This window comes from Heloderma suspectum, chromosome 5, assembly GCF_057233095.1.
Source record: "Heloderma suspectum isolate Gila_16-S chromosome 5, 16-S_ref, whole genome shotgun sequence".
Classification (NCBI taxonomy): Eukaryota; Metazoa; Chordata; class Lepidosauria; order Squamata; family Helodermatidae; genus Heloderma; species Heloderma suspectum.
In genome coordinates this window covers 165,157,078-165,180,790 of record NC_139462.1, presented here as the reverse complement: position 1 = coordinate 165,180,790, position 23,713 = coordinate 165,157,078, and the positions used below count along the sequence as shown (strand labels likewise).

Here is a 23,713-nt window from a genome sequence, read left to right as displayed (position 1 = left end):
TAATCCTCCTCCTCTCCATTTTATCCTCACCTCAACAACCCTGTGAGGTGGGTTGGGCTGAGAGTCTGTGACTGGCCCAAAGTCACCCAGCGAGCTTCCATGGCTGAGTAGGGACTAGAACCCGGATCTCCCGACTCCCAGTCTAACACTCTAGCCACTACTACCCCAAAACCCAGCAGAGCCCAACTGCTATGCAAAGTCTGAAGCATGTCTATTTGTTTCATATCAGAGAGGGAATTACTTAACTTCTAAATCATTAATCTTGTATCTTCTGAGAGAAACCGGGAAGAAATCCCATTTTGTTTAAACAACGGAAGGTCAGAAATGCAAAGCTGAGCCACAGCATAGGTTCTGGACAAACTCTATTAATTTTGGCAAAGTCATCTGGTAAGAATCACATCAGTGCAGACTATTGTCCACATTAGAATATTAATCTGTGAAGATGATTGAGAAGACACTATTGAACTTAACAATTTGAACCATATGAATGCTCTATTGCTGTGATTGTCCCTTGGCGTTAAGCATATTTGTTTAGTTCATTTCCCTTCTTTCATTCTCGGTTGTGTTTTGTTTTTCAGCCTGTAAAAACTTGAAAGCTGACATTATTTTGCTAATTGACACTTCGGAAAGTATGAATCGAGTTCAGTTTGATCAGACAAAGGAATTCATTCATTCGATTGTGAACAGGTCTGATATTGGAGCTGATAAGGTCCAGATTGGACTGCTCCAGTTCAGCACAAAGCCAAAAGAAGAGTTCCCACTCAACAGATACAACGACAAGACTGATCTGAGGAAAGCTGTATCTGCAATGACACAGATGAAAGAAGGAACAAAGACTGGGAAAGCTCTAGATTTTGCCTCCCCTTACTTTGATATATCCAGAGGAGGGCGTCCAGGAATAAAGCAGTATCTGATAGTGCTCACAGATGGAGAATCTGATGATGAAGTGCAAAAACCTGCCAAAGCCCTTAGGAACAAAGGTGTCATTATCTTTGCCATTGGAATACTAAAAGCAAATACCTCCCAACTTGTAGAGATCGCTGGTAGTCAGGACAAAGTGTTTTCTGAGGATGATTTTCATTCCCTTATGTTTTTGGACAGGACGATACTGTTTGAAATTTGCAACCCTGAGGAAGGTAAGTGGTTGCACCTAAACCATGGAACGCTTTGCTTCGGGAGGTCTGTTTGGCTCCCGTTCTCCCTGCTTTCCACTGTCTAGCCAAGACTTTTAAAAAATGTAAGCCAGTATAATAGGGCCAGCTCTACTGTTTGGGGAGAATCAGCAAGGCGTTGGAACACAGAGCTCAGGAGGCCACACGTCTTGCATCCCCTAAAAGTGCCTGCTGCCCTCAGGTGCGTTGTCCATTTGCCAGTGTTGAAGTAAGATTCAAGTGACCGTTCAGTTGGTTTCTGGACTTGGAATGGGGAAGGCACCATCTTGTCTTTTGCCTCAGGCAGCACAATGTCTTCCGCCAGCCCTGGATATTTAACCTGCCAGTTTCAGATTTGAGATTTGTTAGTGGCCAAAGCTCTTGTTTTTAAGATTGATTTGCTGCATCTGTTTCTGCTTTTTATTGTGGTTTTTAAAAAACTTTTGTAAACTGCCCTGAGAGCTTGCATGCAATGGATGGGCAGGATTAAGTGCCATCAGCTATTGATTCTCATGGAGGATAAGGTTATCAATGGCTACTAGTCATGCTGGCTATGTATTAGCTCCAATATTGGAGGCAGTATGCCTCTGTATACCAGTAGCTGGGGAACACAAGGAAAAGGATGTTCTTGCTCTCCTGTCCTACATGTGGCTTCTCATAGGCATCTGGTTGGCCACTGTGTGAACAGAATGCTGGGCTAAATAGGCCTTTGGTCTGATTCAGCGTGCTCTTCTTGTGTTCTTAGTAGGGTGACCAGATGCTAAGGAGGACAGCACTCCTGTGCCTTTAACAGTTGAGTAAAAGAAGGAGATTGGCGTGTTCAGCTTCTTTTAACCCATGCATGACAAGCTGCACCTATCAACCCTCCCCCCTTCATCACACCTATTAAAAATGCAGGCATCCTAGCCACCTTTAGGGCTCAATCCTATGCAGGTTTAAATAGGAAAAAGTGCTACTACTCCCAGCATCCCCCAGCCACTGCTGGCTGGGGGATGCTGAGTTCTAGGACTTTTTTTCTGTCTAAACATGCATAGGTTTACACCCTTAGTCAGTCTCTTCTCTCATCTCCCTTCCATTTTATGCCACTTTTTAAAAAGACAGATGTTTAAAGAAGCAGCTGAACAGTTAGCAACAGGGTCAAAGAAACGTATGACAATGGAGAGTAGAACTCCATTGATAACAGTGTTACTTTGTTCTCTCCATTGCAGTGTGCAAACGAACTGAAGTTGCTGATATCATCTTCGTAGTGCATGGATCAAACGACATTACAGAACTGCAGTTCAAGGGTATACAGTGGTTCATGGAAGCTATTGTAAACGACTCGGTGGTGGGAAGAGACAATGTTCAGTTTGGAGCTGTCGTCTATAGCACCACTCCCAAAGACCAATTCCCCCTGAATATGTATGCCATGAAGTTGCAAGTCAGGGAAGCCATCTCTAAGATAACACCTTTGAGAGGGTTCACCTTTACAGCGAGAGCTTTGGAATTTGCAAGGGAAAGGTTTGGCACAGCTTACAGTGGCCGGACGTCAATTCTTGGTGTCACACGAATGATTGTACTTATCACTGATGAGCCAACGACACCGACGGATAGACCCATGCTTCCAGCAGCAGTACAGGCTTTGAAACAAGAAGATATTCATGTAATTGCTGTTGGGGTGGATGACGCCAGTAGAACAGAACTTGAAGAAATTGCCGGTGACAAGGGAAGGTGGTTTTTTGCTCCAAGTTATAATGCGCTGGAAAGTTTACATAAAAATATCACTCATGTTATATGTGATGGAACAAAGAGAGGTAACTGGAACCCTTGAAATGAGCTTTGCTTATGTGCACACTTAATTTATCATTAATGTTCATAACATCTCTCACACCACTCATCTATAATACATGTTTGAACCTACTTCTGTGTTTGGTGAGTGAGCCCCTCAGGAATAACAGATGAATGGGGAATTTAGCCTATGCTAGGGGAACGTCTTTCCTCTGCAGCCCCTGCCTGTATTGCTGCGGTCAGTTTGGTAGAGGAGGTTCAGCAAATTAGCACCTTAGGGCGCAAACCTAAGCATGTTTAGACAGAGAAAAGGCCTACAACTCCTACAAAGCTGGCTGGGGCATGCTGGGAGTTGTAGGCCTTTTCTCTGTCTAAACATGCATGGGATTGTGCCCTTGGTCAAATTAACAGGAGCTTGCATGCATAACTCAGCCAGGGTCTAGATAGTGGCATGTCCCCATAAAGAGCCGGGAAGGGAAAACAGAGCCAAGGCTTCAGGACTTAATCCAGAAAAAGAATTTATTAAAAGACAATGCAAGACAAAAAGAATGTATTAAAAGACAATGCATAGTTAAAAAGTCTGAGTTCAGAAGGCAATCCCAGAATGGAATGGAGTGAGCCTGGGGCCACTCTCAAAAAGCACCTTTTTTTTACCGTTTTCCCTTCAAGCAGGAAACAGTTGTGGCTTCAATAAGATGCAGAAGTGGGGAACAGCCAAATAAATCTTTCATTACAACAGCAAAATGACATGAGGTGGTCCTGTGAGAAAGGAATCCCTAAAAGCATTAGCCACATCTCCTTGTTTGCTGTTACAATTCACTTGACGTAATGCCACATTCGTAAAATGCATCAAACTTCCTGGAAGACGTACAATTGCTTAAATATGTGAAATTGCTTATACAAAGTCAGTCCATTGGTCCATCTACCCCAGTACTGCCTACTCTGACTGACAGTGCTCTCCAAAGTCTTAGGGAGAGGCCTGTGAAGCCATGCTACCTAAGATCCTTTAAAGTGGAGATGTGGGGGATTCAGCCTGGGACCGTCTACATGCAAAACATACGCTTTGCTGCCACTGAGCTACAGCCCCTCCCATGCTAGACTATGCAGGGTTGGATGGGAATCCCACATGCATTTTGGCAGAGCGGGACCATGTGTACTTTCCATAGTACAGTAAGTAGAAGGTACATTAGTACACCGGCACATGTATTCACCTGCTTTGTGCAGTCTTGTTCTTCTTTTTGATTGAGAAAGATCATGTGGATCAGAAGTTACATGTGTAGAAACAGGTTATACACAGCCCACCCCACAACACATCAGAACTCATATGCATATGTGAATATGTGAACTAGCCCTTGGGCAACCTCCAGATGTTTTGATATCTTGTTTTGATGGCCCTCCAGATGTTTTGGCCTACAATTCCCATGATCCATCCCCATTGGCTATGCTAGCTAGGGCTGATGAGAATTGTAGGCCAAAACATCTGAAAGGCCACAAGTTGCCCACCTCTGCTTTAGAAGGTGCCCCATGATAAGCATGTCCTAAACTCCCAGGCAGTTCATATGGCTCTCCAGTCAACCTTAGAAAGTTTATCCATTTTCTCTTAGGGTAAAAGTAATATGTAATATAAGGAGTCTGCAGCTGGAACAAAGCAATTAGTTTGACTTTCTGCTTTCTGATTCCTTCTCACTAAGGATAAATGCTAAAAGCAGCTGTCACCAGAGAGGACAAGGAGATCTAAAGAAAGCTCTATGTGTCAACGATTTCAGTCTTCAAACCACATAGCAGGAAAAACAACAAAGGAGTTATGTAGCACCTTATAGATTTACACATTTATTATGGCATAATCCCATCTCCTCCAATCTGATACCCTCCAGATGCGTTGGATTACAACTCCCATCATAACCAGCCAACATGGCAATGGGCTAGCTGGGGGTAATGGAAGTCGTAGTCCAGCACGTCTGGATGATGCCAGGTTAGAGAAGGCTGGCATAAACGTTTGTGGTCAGCTTTCACAGACTAGAGAGTCCACAAATGTTTGTGCCATGCATAATGAATAGTTGTCTGTTAAGGTGCTACAAGACTCCTTGGGCATCTCTACACCAGCCTAAAATCCTGCATTTAAAACAGGGCTTTCTGCTTCCATTATAAATGCAGGATCACAACGACTCCCTTTTTCACATTCTTCCTTTCCCCCCACCCCCTTCCCCCTCCTTCTCCCCGTATCTGAGTCTTCCATTATCTTTCATTGATCTCACTCCTCTTCTTGCCGCTTTTCCTCTTTTGATGGGGGAAACTGAAGCGGAACACAACGGGGTAATTTGATAGCTCATTATCTGCGATCTATTTAAAAACAGAACAAAGGCCATTTAATACAGGAGACGCCTTGGATGATCATGGCGGCATGTAAAGAGCCACAGATTGCTCTGTGAAGAAGCAAAAAGCTCCATGTGAAGAAAGCCTTTGTTGCTTTTGTTTGAAAACAAGATTTAGCCCTTTGGAGAAACTCGTTAGGAAGAATTCCTGCTGAATTCTGTAGGTTTATTCTCCACGAATATCCTGACCTCCACAGAAGGAAGTCTGATTGAGTTCAATGGAATCTATTTTGTAGTAAATGTGTTTAGAATATCAGCTTAAGAACACAATCCTATGTATGTTTAGACAGGAAAAAGTCCTACAACTCCCAGCATGCCCAGCTAGGGTTTTTGTCTACATATGCGTAGGATTGCATACTAAGTGTTTTAAGGGCCAGTTCATACATTCCTATCTTAATGAATGAACTTGGCCTTCACAGCAAAGTGGATGTTTCTCTTTGCAGCTTGTGGCACGCAAGTGGCAGACCTCATGTTTCTGATCGATGGCTCAGGAAGCATATCGGAACGTAACTTCGATGTTATGAAGACATTCATGAAGGAAATTGTAGATAGCTTCATCATTGCTGAAGACAAAGTCCGAATTGGTGTGGCCCAATTCAGCAAAGATCCCCAGAAAGAATTTTATCTCAATGATTTCTACACTGATGTTGCCATAAAGGGAGCGATCGACAACATTGTCATGTTAAAAGGCGGAACCTTCACTGGCAAGGCTTTGAGGTTTGTCAGGAGCTTTTTTGAGCCTGCTAATGGAGGTCGTAAGAACAAAGGAGTGCCACAGTCCCTAATTGTCATCACTGATGGAAAGTCCAATGATACTGTGAATGAGGCAGCTATTGCGCTAAGGAAAGATGGGATCCTAGTCTTTGCAATAGGAATAGGGACTCTAAACAACTTTGAGCTCCTTCAAATTGCTGGCGATTCTAGTACAGTGTACGTGGTGGAGAACTTTGAAGTGTTGCAAACTATTAAAAGGAGGATTGTCAGAGAGATCTGCAATGTTGAGCGGGATCGACCCAGACGGGGTAAGTCTCAGCAATTTTTTTTTAAAAATCTATAATTTCTTTAAAATCTCCTAGGAATGTTACACATTATTCATAGGAAAGACGTTAACTGATTATATTGGTGATATACCAACATTTATTTATTTATTTTTTAAAAATCTCCTAGAATACTGTGTTCAAGAAGGAGGATATTGATAAGCCAGAAGGATAAAAGGGTCTGAGGTTTAGAAATGCATCTGAGAGGAAGCAGTGGAGGAAATGCTTCAGCATAGAGACCAGAAAGATTATGTTTACCTATATGGCTGCAAGAAGGAAATAATTGATTGTCCTGTTCTATAGAATATGAAGCACAGGACTTAAATCACAGGACAAAATATTTTGGATAAAATTAGGGTGAAAGCTCCAAAATTTTAAGAAGAGTTCAGTAATGGAACGAACTGCCTAGGATGGTTATTGAAGTTGTTTTCTGGGGAGTTTACAAGAGAAGTTAGGCCATATGTCTTTGGGAATGCTTGAGGTCCAAGAGATTGGACTAGATGACTTATTAGGTCCCTTCCAGTTTTATGATTTGAAGGGACCTAATGATTTGGATCAGGATCAGGATCATGGGGGATAAGTCATTAAGGGTGCAATCCAATGCATATTTAGACAGAAAAATGTCTTACAATCCCCCGCATTCCCCGGACAGCAGTGTTGTCTGGGGAATACTAGGAGCCGTAAGACCTTTTTCTGCCTGAACTTGCATAGGATTGCACCTTAAATAATCCAAACACCCCAGAACAGGCCAGGAGCGATGTCTAGGCAGGGCATTGGCGAGTCAAACCCAGTAGATCATGCCAGTCCAAAATATCTAACCAGAAGGACGAATTAATAATCTAAAATCAGACAAGTCAAAGTCCAGACAAAGCAGTCCAAGGAGAGCAGGACACGGAAGTGAGGAATCAGCAGGAACACAAAACAAAGGCTACTGTTGACTAGCCAGCCAACAGCCTCTTAGGAACATCAGAAGCTGCCCTTATGGTGAGTCAGACCCTTGGTCCTTCTAGCTCAATATTGTCAACACTGACTGGCAGCAGCTCTCCAGAGTTTCAGGTAGGATCCTTTCGTAGCCCTACCTGGAGATGCCAGGATTGAACCTGGTACCTTCTGCATGCAAAGCAGGAGCTCTACCCACTGCCTCTTCCTACTTCTTTATGTGGGATTGCTGGGAGGCAGGGACCTTTCAGCCATGTGAGTCCAGAAGCCGAGTCCAGATGCAGAACATATCAGCTGAAGTGTATAACTGAATTGCCTCATTAAAACAGGTTGGCAAACAATAAACGCGAAGCGAGCATCTTACAGTGAGAAGGGGAAAAACCTGCCTGGCTCATGCAGATTTTGGCTCACAGAGAAGATATCTTGCCCCGTACGTCCTGCCCCCTTTCAGTTCCAAATGAATATGCTTTAGAGTCCTTACAGGTTGCTTCTGACCTGCCTGGCACCTAGCGATGTTGTGTCCCTTGCCCTTTCTGCAATGCGTGTCAAACCTCTCTGAGATTCTTGGCATGCATGCATCTAATGCGCAAGGAGATAAGTGTACACACCCCATTCTGACATTACGGAGGTATACACAGGAGTGACTTTTGAAGCACTTTCTGTGGGTGACATCCATGATGTTGGAAGCAGACATGGCCTTGAAGCCCCCGTTTGCTACGCAAGATGACAAACTACATTTTCATTGTACTGTTCTGAGAATGGTGACTTCCCGAATCAGGCCAAGCCAGGAAAGCAATGGGAAGGGAGACACTACACAAGACCTTGGTGAAACAGATTTCGATCTGACAGGAGCTCCAGAAAGGGCTGCATTAATAGATGGATTTTTTTTTGGATTAGGGATCTTTCCCTCCTGTTAACCTGAATGCTATTAGCTGGATTGCTTGAGCCATGATAAATACAGTCTGTTGCAAGCAAAAATTATTCAGGCATGCACACTGCCCAGATGTTTGCCAAAAAAGAAAAGAAGAAGAAGTGCAGCCAGAAGCAGCAAAATCTATCTGTACTGGGAATTAATAAAAACATGTTCATATATAGTGAATTGCAAAATGATACAGCAGCACCTCCTTGTGCCTGATTTGTGGCCTCTGGAGTATGCCACGGGAGCAGATTATTCAAAGTGCCTGCGCTTCTGAACAACATGAGACATGGAGGGCAGGGAGGCAAAGAACGCCTCTGCTGCTCCTCCTGCCCTGCTGGCTTCACCCCAGCAGGGCACAGGAAACTCGGAAACCTCTGAGTTCAGAGGCTTCTGAGCAGTGAGGGCGCAATCGATGAGATGGTGTCCTAAGGGCGCAATCCCATGCAGATAGGCAGCGGCCTCCGAACTCGGAGGCGACCGCCTATCCAATACAGGGCAGGAGAAGCACGGAGGGGATCGTTCCCTCCGTGCTTCTGCTGCTCTGCATTTTCGGCTAGACAGCCCATTGCAGCTGTCTGGCCGCGGGAGGGCTGAGCGGGGCAGGAGTGTCGTACCGGCATTTCCGCCCTCCCTGCCCAGGAATGCCCCCCGGGAACGCCCCATTTTGGCTGCTGCACGCTCCTCTTGCGAGCGAGGGGGACAGGGCTCAGTACGGAACTGGGAGAAGGTCAGGTCTCTGGGAACCAACCTTGGAGCACGGGCTCCGAGGTCGGTTCCCAGAAAACCAGATATCTTATGGCCGTCTAGCCACTGACTAGTGGCCATAGGATTGCTCCCTTAGTTGTTTAGTTTATAGTTTTGTTTTTTGAAATTAGTGGATAGGTAAAGGAAAACATAAAGTTTAACTTGCATTCTGGCTTCTCTAGTCTCCTCCCCTCCCACCAGAATGCCCCCTTTCCTCCTCTTCTGAGGTCACTTTTCAGACCTTGGAGAGGCAGCTGGCATGGCTCTCTCTGTGCCAGCTGTGAGGGGAGGGGCCTGGGGTGAGATCTCTGACTCCCCTTCTGAAATCGGAGCACTGGCTCCCACCTCGGAGGGGTTTCTTGAGCCATCCTATGGTCCCTGGGACACTTGCCTAGGGACCATAGGATTGCTCTCTAATTGGGTTGGACTTCTAAATAGGGAGGTACGAAAGTCACTTACCTTCTCGCAGGGGTGATTCACGGAGGGGGGGATGTGCTCTGCTTCCTGGAAATCCTAACCTGGCTGGCTCTGCTCCATGGCAACTCGACGGAGCCGCCGGCCGGGTGCATTTGCAGGCGTCTGGAGCCTGAGGACGCAAATGGCGGCGGCTACAGCCACCATCATTTGGGTTCATGTTTTTGGCCGTGATAGGCTATGTAAATATTTACGTAGCCTATCACGGTGAAAGACAGGGGTGCCGATGGTGATTGCTATGCCATTTGTGCCCCTGTTTTTTTACCATGATAGTCTACGTAAATATTTACGTAGCCTATCACGGCAAAAAAACCAGGAATGCAAATGGTGGCAGCTATGGCGTCCCTGCATTAGCTGTGATATATAGCCTATCACGGCCTAAATGGGGAAGCGAATGGCGGCCGCAAATGCGGCCGCCATTCACAAAGCAGTGCGGATGGCACCAGGTAAGTGCTCCGTTTTGTGCGCCTTTCGCGGGGTGGTGGGGTGGGGGGCTTCGTTCCACCACGGATTTCGGGGGGCCGAATGCACTGGCATTCGGCATCACCGAGATCCGTGGCGGAATTCTCTGACATCCCTACTTCTAAACAGAAATACAAATATGAAATTTTAGGAAAGAATCTATACAGCAAGTAGGTGGCAAACCATTAATTGCTAGATGTGCAGTTTGCACATTAAGCTGTGAAATGTTCAAGGATGGGTTAACTTCAGCCTTATGAAGGCAATTTAAAACAAAACAAAACACCACAGGAATTCAGCATGGCCTTTAATGTTATGTTCCAGTAGCCCAGAGATTCTCATTCGATCTGACAGTCAATAGCTTCCTTCCAGGAATCAATCTGCACTGTTTGCAGAAAACTGGAAGCGGAACAACAAAAGTGATAGTGACTAGGACTGTGCAGGGCCCTCCCAAACCACTTCAGAGACTGGTTCGGAGCTTTTGAACCTGCCTTGGTCCTGCCTTGGTTCGATCAGGCCAACCCACTTCGGCCTCCAGATCCAAAGCAAGGTTCAGACAGTCAAATCACCCCCCCGCCCAACCCCGCCCCCCCCCAGCCCTGTGAGCCCCACACCCACCCAGCCATGTGAACCCTCTGCTCGTCCTTACCTGGACCATGTGGACCTTTACCTGCATCTTAGAGGCAGTTGCCATTTCGGCTGAATCTACACATAGCAGTTATACCGTTATCATACCGTTATAACTATTCGTGCCCATTGGTGCCATGTGTACCAATAGTTAAGATAATGGTATGATAACAGAATAATTGCTATGTGTAGATTCAGCCTTCCTCTTAAAATGGCAACTCTTCTTCTTCTGATAATTAAATGTTGCATGACTTGTGGCTATAAAGGGTCATCTACGCAACATTATACGCAATAGAGGGCCGCGGTGGCTTAGTGGTTAAGACGCTGAACTGCAGACTAGAAGGTCGGCAGGTCAGCAGTTCGAGACCCGAGTGCCGCGTGACGGAGTGAGCTCCCGTCTTCAGTCCCAGCTCCTGCCATCCTAGCAGTTCGAAAGCAAGAAATTGCAAGTAGATAAATAGGTACCGCCTCGGCGGGAAAGGTAACAGCGTTCTGTGCACCTCGGTGTTCAGTCATGCCGGCCACATGACCACGGAAGCTTCTTTGGACAGCGCTGGCTCTTCGGCTTAGAAACGGGGATGAGCACCGCACCCTAGAGTCGGACACGACTGGTTGGGGACACCTTTACCTTTTTTTACGCAACATTACAGGCATAAGTGACCCATTTACGCCTGTAGTGTTGTGTAGATGGCCCTTTATGGCCGAAATCTATGCAACATTTACTTATCGGAAGAAGAAGAGTTGCCATTTTAAAAGAAAACGGTGACTCCCTCTGAGATGGCGATGGCTGCTGGCACTCCTCACGGGTCCAGGTAAGGAGGAGCAGGGGGCTTGCATGGCTGTGCGGGCAGCTGTCCAGATCGGGCTGAAGCATCCCAGAGCACTTCAGATGGATCCGACCCACTTCAGGCTGCTTTGGGCCAATCCCAACATGCTCCGGAACTGGACCAATCCGCTTCAGAATTCAGGATTTGGACCAAAGTAGTGTATAGTCCTAATAGTGACTAACTTGTTTGTTGGAGCAGAACTATTCCATACACAGCTGTTTCCATTTGTAACAGCAAGTAGAGGACCACAAATTCTTTGCTTCTGTTTTCTTCTTCTGGCAGCTGAACATCCCAAATCTTAAATACTGATTTTTAAAAATCTATATTTTATTGTTCTACCCTGAATTTTTAAATTAAAACTAATTCTGTCTGTATTCTGATGCAACTGTACTGAATTTGTGGATCAAGAGAAAGAGGAAACTGTGCTAGGGAGCAGGTAAGTGTTACTAGGTTTACAGATGCATCATGTTATTAGGTTTACAGATGTTATCATGTTATTTAGCTGGCCCTGTAATGTCTTCACTGAAAAAAAAAGCCTGTTCCATTTTCCACGATATATGGAAAAATCTGCAAACCTAGCAATGCATGTTTATTACCTGGTAATACTTTCTCTTCACCTTATGCAGTAAAGCTGCACTGGAGTGTGGAAAGGGTTGATGTTTCATGTGATATTCATCACTGTTTGCTCTTCAGTGTTTTCTGGTGGTATTTTTCCTGTGATCCCAGGACATCTTTTTAGAATACACAGATCAAGGCAATCATAGAGCTTTTTCATTTAGATTTGCAATGTACTACAACTCAGAACTTGTGCCATATGAATTGACAGACTTTAAGGCCTCACTATTTATTCTTTTAAATGCTGCCAAATTCTAAGGAAACTCATGCTGATGCTGAATCACCCCGTAATATCCATGTCATGGCACAAAAGGGGAGGGATCAATTACAGCTGAAGGAAACGACACCACAAACAAACAGCACAGTTGCACAGGTTGGCATGATTCCTAAACCAGGGGTCCCCAAACTTTTGGTGTTATTGGGCACATTTTGAGAGTGTGTCATGGCTACTGTCACAAAACGGCTACCACGGTGGACATGGCTGGTCATGAAAAACCCGTTTCCCAGAAGGCAAACTGGTGAGAATAAAAGAAAAGTAACTTGCCCCCAAACTTAACTACAAGGTAGAGGTGGGGTCTGAGCTCCGAAACCAAATAAAGATGGTGCTGGAGTGCCTTTCATTTTGCAGCATGCCAGCTTCCCCATTAAACGCATCTTTAAAAATCATCTTAAGAAATAAAAAGAAGACCAGGAAGGGCTGGGAGTCTGGCGCATGCTGAGAGAGGTATCCATGGGCACCATGTTGTAGACCCCAGCCCTAAGCAGACTCAGGCTTAGGTCTACTGCAGCATGAGACCTTGACCATTTGTATTAAGGCAGTTTGTATTAAGAAGCATCATTTTAAGAAATAGTCTCTTTGAAACGCAGTGGGGAAGCCATACAGCTGCCCTTTTCTGCTTTTGGTCAGTGTCATGGCCCAGAGTAGGATAATTTGTGCAGAAACCCAGCACGAGTGCTGAGGCAATTTGCATTTCCGAGTCCTTCTGACAGCAGGAGTGATATCAGGGCTCGGTTGTTTTGCCCCTTGCAGTCTTTAGTTGTTAATATACTACAATACCTTATAATCACTGGACCCTCTTTATCACCATAGTAAAAACTAACACTGTCATTAGCATCTCAGTCTACTGGCAGCTAAGGGCAGTGTCCCATATTCAGTATAAACAGATGAGCGACTAAAGCAGGGGTGCAAGACCTCAACCCAGGGCCAAATCTGGCCCTCCAGTGCTCTTAATCTGGCCCTCCAAGTTTCCTCAGAAAGCCACACCCCCTTCCCCTGGCTCAACTCCCTTTCTCTCAACCACCGACCATTTTGTGGTTTTTCATCTTTTGTACCATCCCTCCCCCCTTCTAAAAGGCTGAGGTGCCTCTCCTAAGGTTTAGTTGCTGGCAGTAAGAGGTTGAAGCTCAAATATTCAGGTACTGTTGGTTCTACCCTTTTTGCCTTCAGCCCCGCCCACCACTGGAATGCGGCCCTCGACAGCTTCTCCAGAACTGAATTTGGTCCATGGGCTGCAAGAGGTTCTGCCCCCCTGCACTAAAGTGACTGATGCTGCATAGCCAGTTTACATTAGCTGAATACCCAGGTTGCTCTGATTGCAGATTCCGTTTTTTGAATTCTTAAAATGTCACTCCTACTCTCAGTGCTGATTGAGAAGGTCATAATGAGCATACGCTTTATAATTTCACGTTTCATCTTTGCTTCTGTCCACCCCACCCCACCCTTTACAGACTGCAACATAGATATTTCTGTAGGAGTTGATATTTCTGAGCGCACGAGGCCTCCATCCGCATTGCGTTTGAGGCAGAAAATGCAAACATACCTGCCCTCACTCATGCAGCAACTGGGGCCTGTGATCAACATCAGTTGTATTGCCCAGTCTCCTGTTAACATCAGGTTCAGGTACCAAATTTTTGCGAGAAACGGCCAGTCCTTGTTTGACTCTGACTTTGAAGAATATAATGACGAGATCGTTCAGAAATTTTTGGCTGTGCAAACCACAGTGGACACTTACTTGAACACAGGCTTCCTGCAGTCCTTTTGGGATAGATCCCTCAGCCTGACCTCTGCCAAAGTGAAGGTAATCGCTTTTTGGTTGTTGTTGTTGCTGCTTTTGCATGGTGGGAAATGCATCAGATTATGAGCCAACTTCGATGGACTTTAAATCATGCCTTGCTTTGTTCCAGGCAAGCCAAATCACCATCTGAGGATTCATATACTGTAGGAAAATAAGTTTCCATAACAAGATTAAACAAGGCCTTGATCTTGCCCTTTACATAAGAATTGCTCATGCAGCTGCTGAGGAGATGATGCTGTATTCTCATCGCTGAATGGCAACCAAGTTGGACCGTGGAGTTCGTGGTCCAATATGGGCGGCTGCATAGTGATGGGGTGAGGCTGGCAAATCAGCTCACAAAGAACCCAATGAATGCAGCCCAGTATTATCCGTGTAGCCATTTTGTTTTCAATGGGCCACGTTACTCGTTGCCTGCTGTGATCTGTAACAGGCAAACAACGCCTCCTTGGCTCCACTTTGGTCAGGTCATGTGACTTATCAGCAGCCTTCTCCACACAGCCCTCCAAGCTGCAAACGGTATGGTGTGGTGTTGGCGAGTCTCTGGATATGCACTAAACCTGGCGGCTAGGTGCGGGTTTGTTTCCACTTAGCTCCTAGTCTGCTTCGGAATGCATAGAGTCTCTACAGCAGGGGTGGGCAACCTTGTGTCCTTCCAGATGTTTTGGTTTAAGTCTAGAAGAAATCTGCAAAACTTGTAATCTGCCAAGGCCAATGCAGACCAGCAGTCATGTATGATGGCCCAGCAGGGCTTCAATAAACGTCCTTTTACTTGCAAGATCTGCAAGAACAGGAGGGTTGTCATGCAACTGGTAGGCGCCATTGCTTGGTCTTGGTGGGCCAGAAGTTGTACAGCCTTGTGCAAAAACATAGTTGTCACCTTGACCATTACTGCAAGCCTACACTGGGTGAAAGCCTGGCTACATCTTACACTCATCACATGAAAAGCACCCTTGTTTAAGCCAGGGTCTGACTGTGAAGGGTACTGAAGGCTTCCCTGGAGACTTTCAGAGAAAGCATAAAGCTGCTTTCTGCCTTTTCATGCCCATTGCTGGTCTGGTGATCATATTAGTATACTGCTTTTTAAATAAAATATACTTGAAGCGATTCACAGAAATTTCAGTCTAGGAGAGGTATTTCTTTATAATGTATTTCCTTTATTTTCCCTAGGGTTTAGGACTGGATGGATCAGGGGGGGAAATTAGCTGTTAAGGGTGCAATCCTATGCATATTTAGATAGAAAAAAGTCCCACAACTCCTAGCATGCCCAAGCCAGCCATGCTGGCTGGGGGATGCTGGGAATTGTAGGACTCTCTTTCTGTCTAAAGACATAGGATTATATCCTAAGAGAGATAAGATAAGCATAGATTAGGAGGCGTGACTTCTGGCTCTCCAAATGTTTGGCCTACAACTCCCATCATCCCTCACTATTGGCTAGGATGGCTCAGGCTGATGGGAGTTGTAAGGCCATGAGTCAACCACCACTGGCACAGATAAAGAATGGATGGAGAAAGACATCTAGCAGTGCTACGATTCCCTCTGGCTTCTCTCCCTGTCTCCAGGAGACCCTTCAAAATTCTCAGCAGTCAAAGCCTAGCTTATACATGGCTACTTTTCACATGATCAGTATGATATGTAGCCAGGTTCTGCATAGTTTAAGAAAGTGAAATATCACAAATCAGTTGTGGTATTAGTCATATAATCTTCTGGTGTACCGTAGCCCCATATGTTATGTCTTAAACACGCCTTTTCTGCTAAGCATATCTGTATGCATGCATCCTGACTGCTATTGTTTCATCACAGGTTCTCTTAGCATTTACAGATGGGCCAGATGATAGCATAGAAATACTCAAAACAACAGTGGATGCTCTTCGCAGGAAAGGTATATGGATATTGAAAAGCATATCTGCACCATGCTACCCAATTTGCATTTTGTTTATCTTCAGGGCAGATAGAGGAACAGAAGAAGGGATAACTTCATTGCTTTGAGTCTGCTTTGCTTATTCCCCTCATTCTCATAACCAACCATAGGGGAGGTTTTTCATAAGTGCCAGCAATTTTCCAGGGATTTCCAGGATGCAAATAGAAACTCCTGTGATAGATGCCAAACCATCATTTCAAAAACATGGGGCAGTCTGGAATTTTCTCTGTCAGTCTGTTGCAGCAAAAACAGCAAAACATTTTAGGGTACCTTAATGACTAACTACTTTATTAGGGCATAGGTTTTTGTGGACTGCAGCCTACTGATGCATGATCAGTGTATAGCTTGATTGTCCAGTAATAAGAGACATTAGCACCATAATAAGCACCAAAGAGACATTAGTACCAGAAATAAGCACCATTGCTCTGAGATCTGCACTGGCTTCCAGTCTGTTTCCAGGCCCAGTTCAAAGAGCTGGCATTAACTTTTAAAGCCCTAAACAGCCTGGGTCCAGGCTACCTGAAAGATTGTCTCCGTCCATATATACCTGCTTGGACCTTAAGATCATCTTCAGAGGCCTTCCTCCAGGTGCCCCCACCAAATGAGGTGAGGCAGGTGACTACTAAGGAGAGGGTCTTCTCAGTGGTGGCATCCCATTTATGGAAACCTCTTCCCAGAGGGGCTCACCTGGCACCTACATTGTAGTCTTTTCAGCACCATGTGAAGAACTGTTTATTTTTCCAGGCTTATTAGTCCGTCAGTTTTGTTTTTAATGTGTTATTGTGGTTTTTAATTGTTACATCGCTGCTGGCTTTTACTCTGATTTTTACTTTGGCTTTATTCTGTTTTAAACTTTTAAATGTTTTATATTTTAGCATGTTGTATTACCGTGTGTGTGTGTGTGTGTGTGTGTGTGAATTGTTGTGAACTACCCAGAGAGCTTTGGCTATGGGGCGGGATAGAAATGAAGTAAATTAATAAATATCTGGAAATACTAAAAATGCAAAAAGATAAGGAAATCAATAATATGTTGAAAGTAACCAAGGGAAAAAAAATGGAGACAGCTGTTTTTAAAGAGGTGTTAGTGATAAGCAGATTTCTGCTGCCTTGATTAATCTGTAAAATTTATATTCCTGGAGAAAGAGTTTCTCTTGAAACATGTTGGAAATAAAGAATGTCATCTCTTCCTATACAGCTGTGCACTTGCTTTTAATGCCAGCAAAATCCTTGTAGCATTTCTTAGGGCAGAGCTGAGGCTGGCAGTTTTTTCACCTCCCAGCAGAAAGCACAAACATTATATTCTATCTCTGCTTTTGATGTGTCTCAAGGGCAAAGAAATAGCACCGGTGAGTCTGCTCCATAAGAAAAGAATCACACGCTTGTATAAGAGGATCCATCCTCATTTTAGTGATTTCATCAGACCAATTTGGCCTGATCTGATCAGATCAGAAAATACATTATCTACAGTCATTTTGATTATTAGGGAATAAAATTAAGTAGTTACGGGTGCAATCCTATGCAGGTTTAGACAGAAAAAGGGCCTACAACCCCCAGCATTCCTCAGCCAGCGTGGCAGCATTCCTCAGCCAGCGTGGCAGTTGTAGAAAATTTTTCTGTCTAAACCTGCATAGGATTGCGCCCTAAGTGGGTTTTAAAAACTTCCACCAGTGGACGCTGGTGGTTCTGATGTCAGTGGGGTGGTGAATCTGCTCTGGATTTCAGTCAGAACAACTCAGAACTCTAAAGGAGCTATCCAAGGTGCAAAGCAGATGCAAAGCACCTTGGACAACTCCTTTAGAGTTCTGATTGGTTCTCACTGAAACCCAGAGCAGATGCACCGCCCCCTGACATCGGAGCCACCAGCCTCCACTGACTTCCACCATTCCTGTCCATTGCACATGCTGGCTGGGGCTGATGGAAGCTGGCATCCATCAACTTCTGGATGGTGACAGGTTCCCCACCCCTGGTATAAAACATACAAAAATGAGTATATCTGAAGATTTCATGGGAGCCAGTGTGGTGTAGTGGCTACAGCGTTGGACTGGGAGTCGGGAGATCTGGCTTCTAGTCCCCACTCGGCCATGGAAGCTCACTGGGTGACTTTGGGCCAGTCACAAACTCTCAGCCCAACCCACCTCACAGGGTTGTTGTTGTGAGCATAAAATGGAGAGGAGGAGGATTATGTACGCCGCCTTGGGTTCCTTAAGGAGGAAAAAGGCAGGATATAAATGTAATAAATAAATAAATAAACAAATAAATGTTTATATTCCAATGAGAAATAAATAAACCCTAGTTTTCTACAAATGTATCCATGCATTTATTATCAATACATTAGGTCATAAGTGCCATTTTCAGATTCATTTATGAAAGTCGAGCATATATGACAATTTTCATGCTGAAGCAATGGCTGCAGCCATGATAAACCAGGACTTCTGGCGTATGAAAGCACAATGTGAATGAGCTGCATGCCAATACGTATAGTCCATCTTTTCCCTTCATGCGAGCAGGTGAATAAACCAGGCAGGGATTGCTTAATGTGATGTCTAAGCCTGTGACTGTGGATCATTGCATCCAAGCAAGCTAGGTTTCATAAACTAGCAACAAACCCTGGTTTAAAGTGGGCTTATGATCCTGGCTTGCTTTGGTGCAATAAACCATAATCCCAGGCTCGGACATAACACTTATTTATTTATTTATTTATTTATTTATTAAATTTATTAATTGCCCATCTGACTGGTCACCCAGCCACTCTGGGCGATGTACAACTCACCATAAAACAATTCAAAACAATAAAATTTTACCATAATTTTTTTTTTAAAAAAATACCCTAACCCACCCCAAATGCCTGCCTGAACAACCACGTTTTTAATGCACGACGGAAGCTCATTAAAGAGGGGGCATGACGGAGTTCCCTAGGGAGGGAGTTCCACAGAGTGGGGGCCACCACAGAGAAGGCCCTCTCCCTCGTCCCCACCAGTCTAGCTGTCCTGGCTGATGGGACAGAGAGAAGGCCATCCGAGGCTGATCTTGTTAAGCGGCCTGTCTGGTGTTGCTGGAGGCGCTCCTTAAGATAGGCTGGGCCGGAACCATATAGGGTTTTAAAGGTCAAAACCAACACCTTGAATTTGGCCCGGAAAACAACTGGTAACCAGTGCAACTCCTTCAGCACTGGAGTGATGTGATCTCGCCGGCGGCTGCTTTTAATCAGGCGAGCCGCCGCGTTCTGTACCAGCTGCAGCTTCCGAACCGTCTTCAAGGGTAACCCCACGTAGAGCGCATTACAGTAGTCTAAACGGGAGGAGACCAGGGCATGTACTACCGATGGGAGCAGATGGTCGGGAAGGAAGGGGCGCAGCCGCCGTATCAGATGGAGTTGATACAGCGCTGTCCGGCTCACAGCTGACACCTGAGCCTCCATGGACAGCTGGGAGTCCAAAATGACCCCCAGGCTGCGGACCTGGTCTTTCAAGGGTAGCCGTACCCCATTCAACACCAGGTCAACATCCCCCAGCCTCCTCTTGTCTCCCACCAAAAGTACCTCGGTCTTGTCAGGGTTGAGCTTCAGCTTATTCCTCCCCATCCAGCCACTCACCGTCTCCAGACATTTGGACAGGGATTCTACAGCCAACCTTGGTGAAGATTTGAATGAGAGGTAGAGCTGCGTGTCATCCGCATATTGATGACACTGCACCCCAAACCTCCTGATGATAGCCCCCAGCGGCTTCACATAGATCACTAAGCTCTCCCTGCCTGTTTATCCACTAGTGTAAAGAGAGGAGCAAACAGGCTATATGCACAAACGTGCTGCTCGTTCACATTGTGGTTTAATAAATCAAGATTCCTCACATCATTTTTTTTTTTTAGTTTTTAGTTTTTGTGAACCGCCCAGAGAGCTTCGGCTATTGGGCGGTATAGAAATAAATAAATAAATAAAATAAATTAATAAAATAAAATCATTATATGCAAACGTGGCCACTGTATAGTTTAGCAGCCATCAGCCAATTTGTTAGTTCTAAGTCATCTTCCAAAATAAAAATCTTTTAAACTTCCAGGAAATGCTCTTTTGGGAGCATTATGGCCAACAGTCAGTTATGTCCTTCCTTTGTTTAAAAATATATGAAAAATGTCTGCTTTAGAAAAAACAAGTAAATAGTTTTAACATTTTATTCTTTTTCAGGGCTCAATGCATTTTTAATAGTTGGACTGGAAAACTTTCGGGAATTTCATGAACTGCAGGAAATTGAATTTGGTCGAGGATTTGGATATCGGGAACCTTTGCACATTGGAAACCCAGAACTCCCGGGCATATTATGGAGAGCCTTTGTAAGTCTATTCATGAAAGAAGGAAGAAAAAGGAAGGGACACCTTCTCAGTTCATAATGATGAATGCATTAACAATGATTGGCTGTCATTCAGGGTCTTGTAGATGGTCTTGTAGACCCCTTCCAACCCTACTATTTTATGATTTATTATTTTGCAGGACACGATTGCCGAACGAGAATGCTGCCGTGTTTGCTGCAAATGTTTTGGGCAAGATGGAATTCGGGGTATTCCTGGGTATGCTGGAGGGAAGGTAAGATTAGAGAAGGGTGACACTTGTTTGGGGAGTGATTCCCAAACCGCACTGGGACATTGCAAGAGGGGATGAAGTGTGCTTTGACAAACAAAGACACCATATTGGATACAAACACTACTTAATATCTCTTGGAGCAGAGAGACCTTGTGCAATGCTGATTTTCTCTGCCAATAGAGGAAGTAATGAGGCGCCAGGATTTTGTGACATAGCCTGCTCTCCCCTAACAGATGTGGAGAAATCACTAAGGGTGCAGTCCTATGCATGTTTAGGCAGAAAAAAGTCCTACAACTCCCAGCATTCCTTAGCTAGCATGGCTGGCTGGGGAATGCTGGGAGTTGTAGGACTTTTTTTTCTGTCTAGACATGCATAGGATTGCACCATTAAGCGCTCTCTCTCTCTCTCTCTCTCTCTCTCTCTCTCTCTCTGCTTTCTTCAATAGACCTCAAAAGGCAAACACAGGGTACATAGCAGAAATCATCTTCCACCCAGGCTCTGACTAGACCCAAACTTGCTTAGTAGCAAGACAGTTTATGACATGCTTCGTTGCCCGATGATTTCAAACAGGAAATGAATTCTATCATTTGTTTTAGAAACTGAACAAAGACAGAACTAGGCATGAAAGGAACAGTAAGCAGTACACCAAACACCACTTAGTAGCCATGATCTGAGGGGAACTCTACACTTCAAGTTTATTGCACATTCATGGTTGCTCACTCACTGAATTGTGCGGGTCCATTACATTACGTCATTGTTGTCCAGTCATTATTCCAGTATTTCCTCCCACCTATCCCGTGTTTTCCTCAAACGGAAAAAAGGGGCTATTTTTCCAGATATGCGCAAATGGAACGCCATGTCCTCCCTGTGTATTTCTCCCCTAGCATGAATGAAGCGCCGAGTGTGATTGTTGGAGGCGTGGCCATGATGTTGAAGGTGGCGATGAAGGTCTGATGAGCGTTCAGCCTTCCTGCACCTGAGCCATTTTGGCTCCTCTCCTCGCCATTTTCAGCCTGCCTGTTCAAAACAGAGCGGCAGAACGGCTGAGTGGCAGAATGGCAGAGCAGTAGAGTGCCAGAGTGGCAGAGCAGCAGCGAGGAGGGGCGGCAGAGCAGAGGAGCAGCAGAAGGGCTGAGCGGCAGGGACTGGCCAAAAGCATGGAACAGGGAGGTGGGGCCTGGGGAGATGGGGGGGGTTGTCCGCATGTCAGTCCCCATCCACCACTAATGTGTAAGGGGACGGAAAGAGGCAGGAATGCAGGAGCAAGTATTGCTGAACCTGGAGCGTGCGTAATGCCTCTTCAAGGAAACAACGCTGTGGGAACGGCCATCTACAGAGAAGGAAGCGCATGTAAAGGGAGTCAGTTTTAATCCTGCATTTAAAACGGAAGTGGAAAGACCCATTTTAAATGCAGGATTCTAGGCTGGTGTAGAAATCCCCTGAATGTAGTATGCTTAACTGGAAAAAGAAGTAAGGGACAAACAGAAAATGGATACAAACCAATTTTCTGTGATTTCTCCAGTTACTTGTATAAAGTTTAACGGAAATGTATGAAATTCTCCAAATCTCAAATGTGCAATAAACCCCACAGCTTTGTTAGACATAAATCTTTTGTCATTCCAAGTATCCCATGAGTGTTCACCAGTCAGAGTTCCTTGTTAACTTTTACAGCTTGAAAATGAAACAAAACATGATTCACTGAGTAGTTATGCAGCCCTCTGTGGGAAGTTCTTGGTGCCTGTGCCTCCTCTAATCTACAAAGGGGAAAGAAAGAATGGCTTGCCACACACTGGGCTGTGTTGAAAACATGCCACATCTTGATTGTTTAATAAAGTTTAATCAAGCTCCCAAGAATTTGTTGTAAACTGAGCAGGGACACACTGAAGTTGAGTGTTAAAAGGGAAAATCCAGCTATCCTACAAAGCCAACCAGGGAGGAAGTGAAGCTGAAAAGAGTAGATGGTGTGAACTGTTCATGGTGTCTGTAGCCACAAATCTAGGAATGCAGCTGGGAGCCAGTCCCTGAAGTGGAGGATAAACTGTGGGCCCTTACTTAAGGGGGCTTCCAAAGAGTTCACCACTCACTTATTTCCCTAAAGTTGTCCTTGCCCAATGCTCAAGCAACATTATGAACAGCAATGTAACATATTCCCTTCAACCAACTGACTAACCAATGCACAAATAAGACAGATTACTTTGCTGTGAAAAAGGGCCCATGCTTGCCAGTTGGGAGGCCTGGCAAAATTCTATCAACTGGTGACCAGCTGAAGTCCATAGCAAAGGAAAATAGTCACCCTTTAAGCTGAAAGTAATGGCTAAGTGGGTGGGGAAGGCAAAATGCATATTGACCTTCTACTGGATCAGGCCTGCTTTAAACCCGTCGACCAAGCATATTAGTGGATGCCTTGGTTCCCCCTCCTCCCATCACCCAGCATTAAACCAGCCAGATAAGAAGAAAGGCAGTGAGGTCAACAACAAGCATGCAGCCGCGCTTCTATGGGCTGCGACACCCTCCGTTTTCACCCACCCCTCTCTCCCACACATTGGTCATGAATGGCCATCCAGTACCCAGAACAGAACCGTTCTGATAGTGTGTTTACCTTGGTTTGGTGTAAGAAGTAATTTATTGAGGAAGTGATGATGTCTGTAACAAGGAAAAGGGAAGGGCTGTAGCTCAGTGGTAGAGCACATGGGTAAAATCCAACTTAAGTCCCATTCATTTCAGTGGGTCTGCTTTAAGTAGGACTTATGATGGGATTTAGCCCACACTTTGCAAAAAATCCAGTTCAATCCCCAGCATCTCCAGGTAGGGCTAGGAAAGAATCCTGGCAGAAACCCCAGAGAGCTGCTGCCAATCAGTGTCAACAATACTGGGCTAGATGGACCAAAGGTCTGACTCAGTATAAGGCAGCTTCCTATGCTCTATCTATCATCTATCTATCTATCTATCTATCTATCTATCTATCTATCTATCTATCATCTATCTATCTATCATCTATCTATCTCTATCTGGACCATTTATTTCATTATTATTTTCAGACAGTATTGTTTCTGTTTACCCGCACTCCCATAGCATATCTGTAAAGGTTCTTAGCCAGGCACCATAAAATGTAGAAAAGAGGTCTACCATATTTTCCTATCCTTGGTAGCTTATTCTCTGTAAACAAGAATTCCTTGCAAATTCAAATTTTCCTCGCAAATTCCAATAAATGTGGAATCC

General features: G+C 44.9%; 1 protein-coding gene across 1 annotated transcript in view; it reads left to right on the top strand.

Annotated features, from left to right (window-relative positions):
* Positions 1-23,713, top strand: part of LOC146344779 (collagen alpha-4(VI) chain-like) — a 134,385-nt gene that overhangs the window by 52,873 nt on the left and 57,799 nt on the right. Inside the window, exons 10-16 of the mRNA XM_084858185.1 lie at positions 579-1,136; positions 2,360-2,944; positions 5,734-6,312; positions 13,660-14,009; positions 15,807-15,885; positions 20,102-20,247; positions 20,405-20,497. Coding sequence (XP_084714311.1) covers positions 579-1,136; positions 2,360-2,944; positions 5,734-6,312; positions 13,660-14,009; positions 15,807-15,885; positions 20,102-20,247; positions 20,405-20,497 — 2,390 coding nt within the window. The remainder of the gene's footprint in view (positions 1-578; positions 1,137-2,359; positions 2,945-5,733; positions 6,313-13,659; positions 14,010-15,806; positions 15,886-20,101; positions 20,248-20,404; positions 20,498-23,713) is intronic.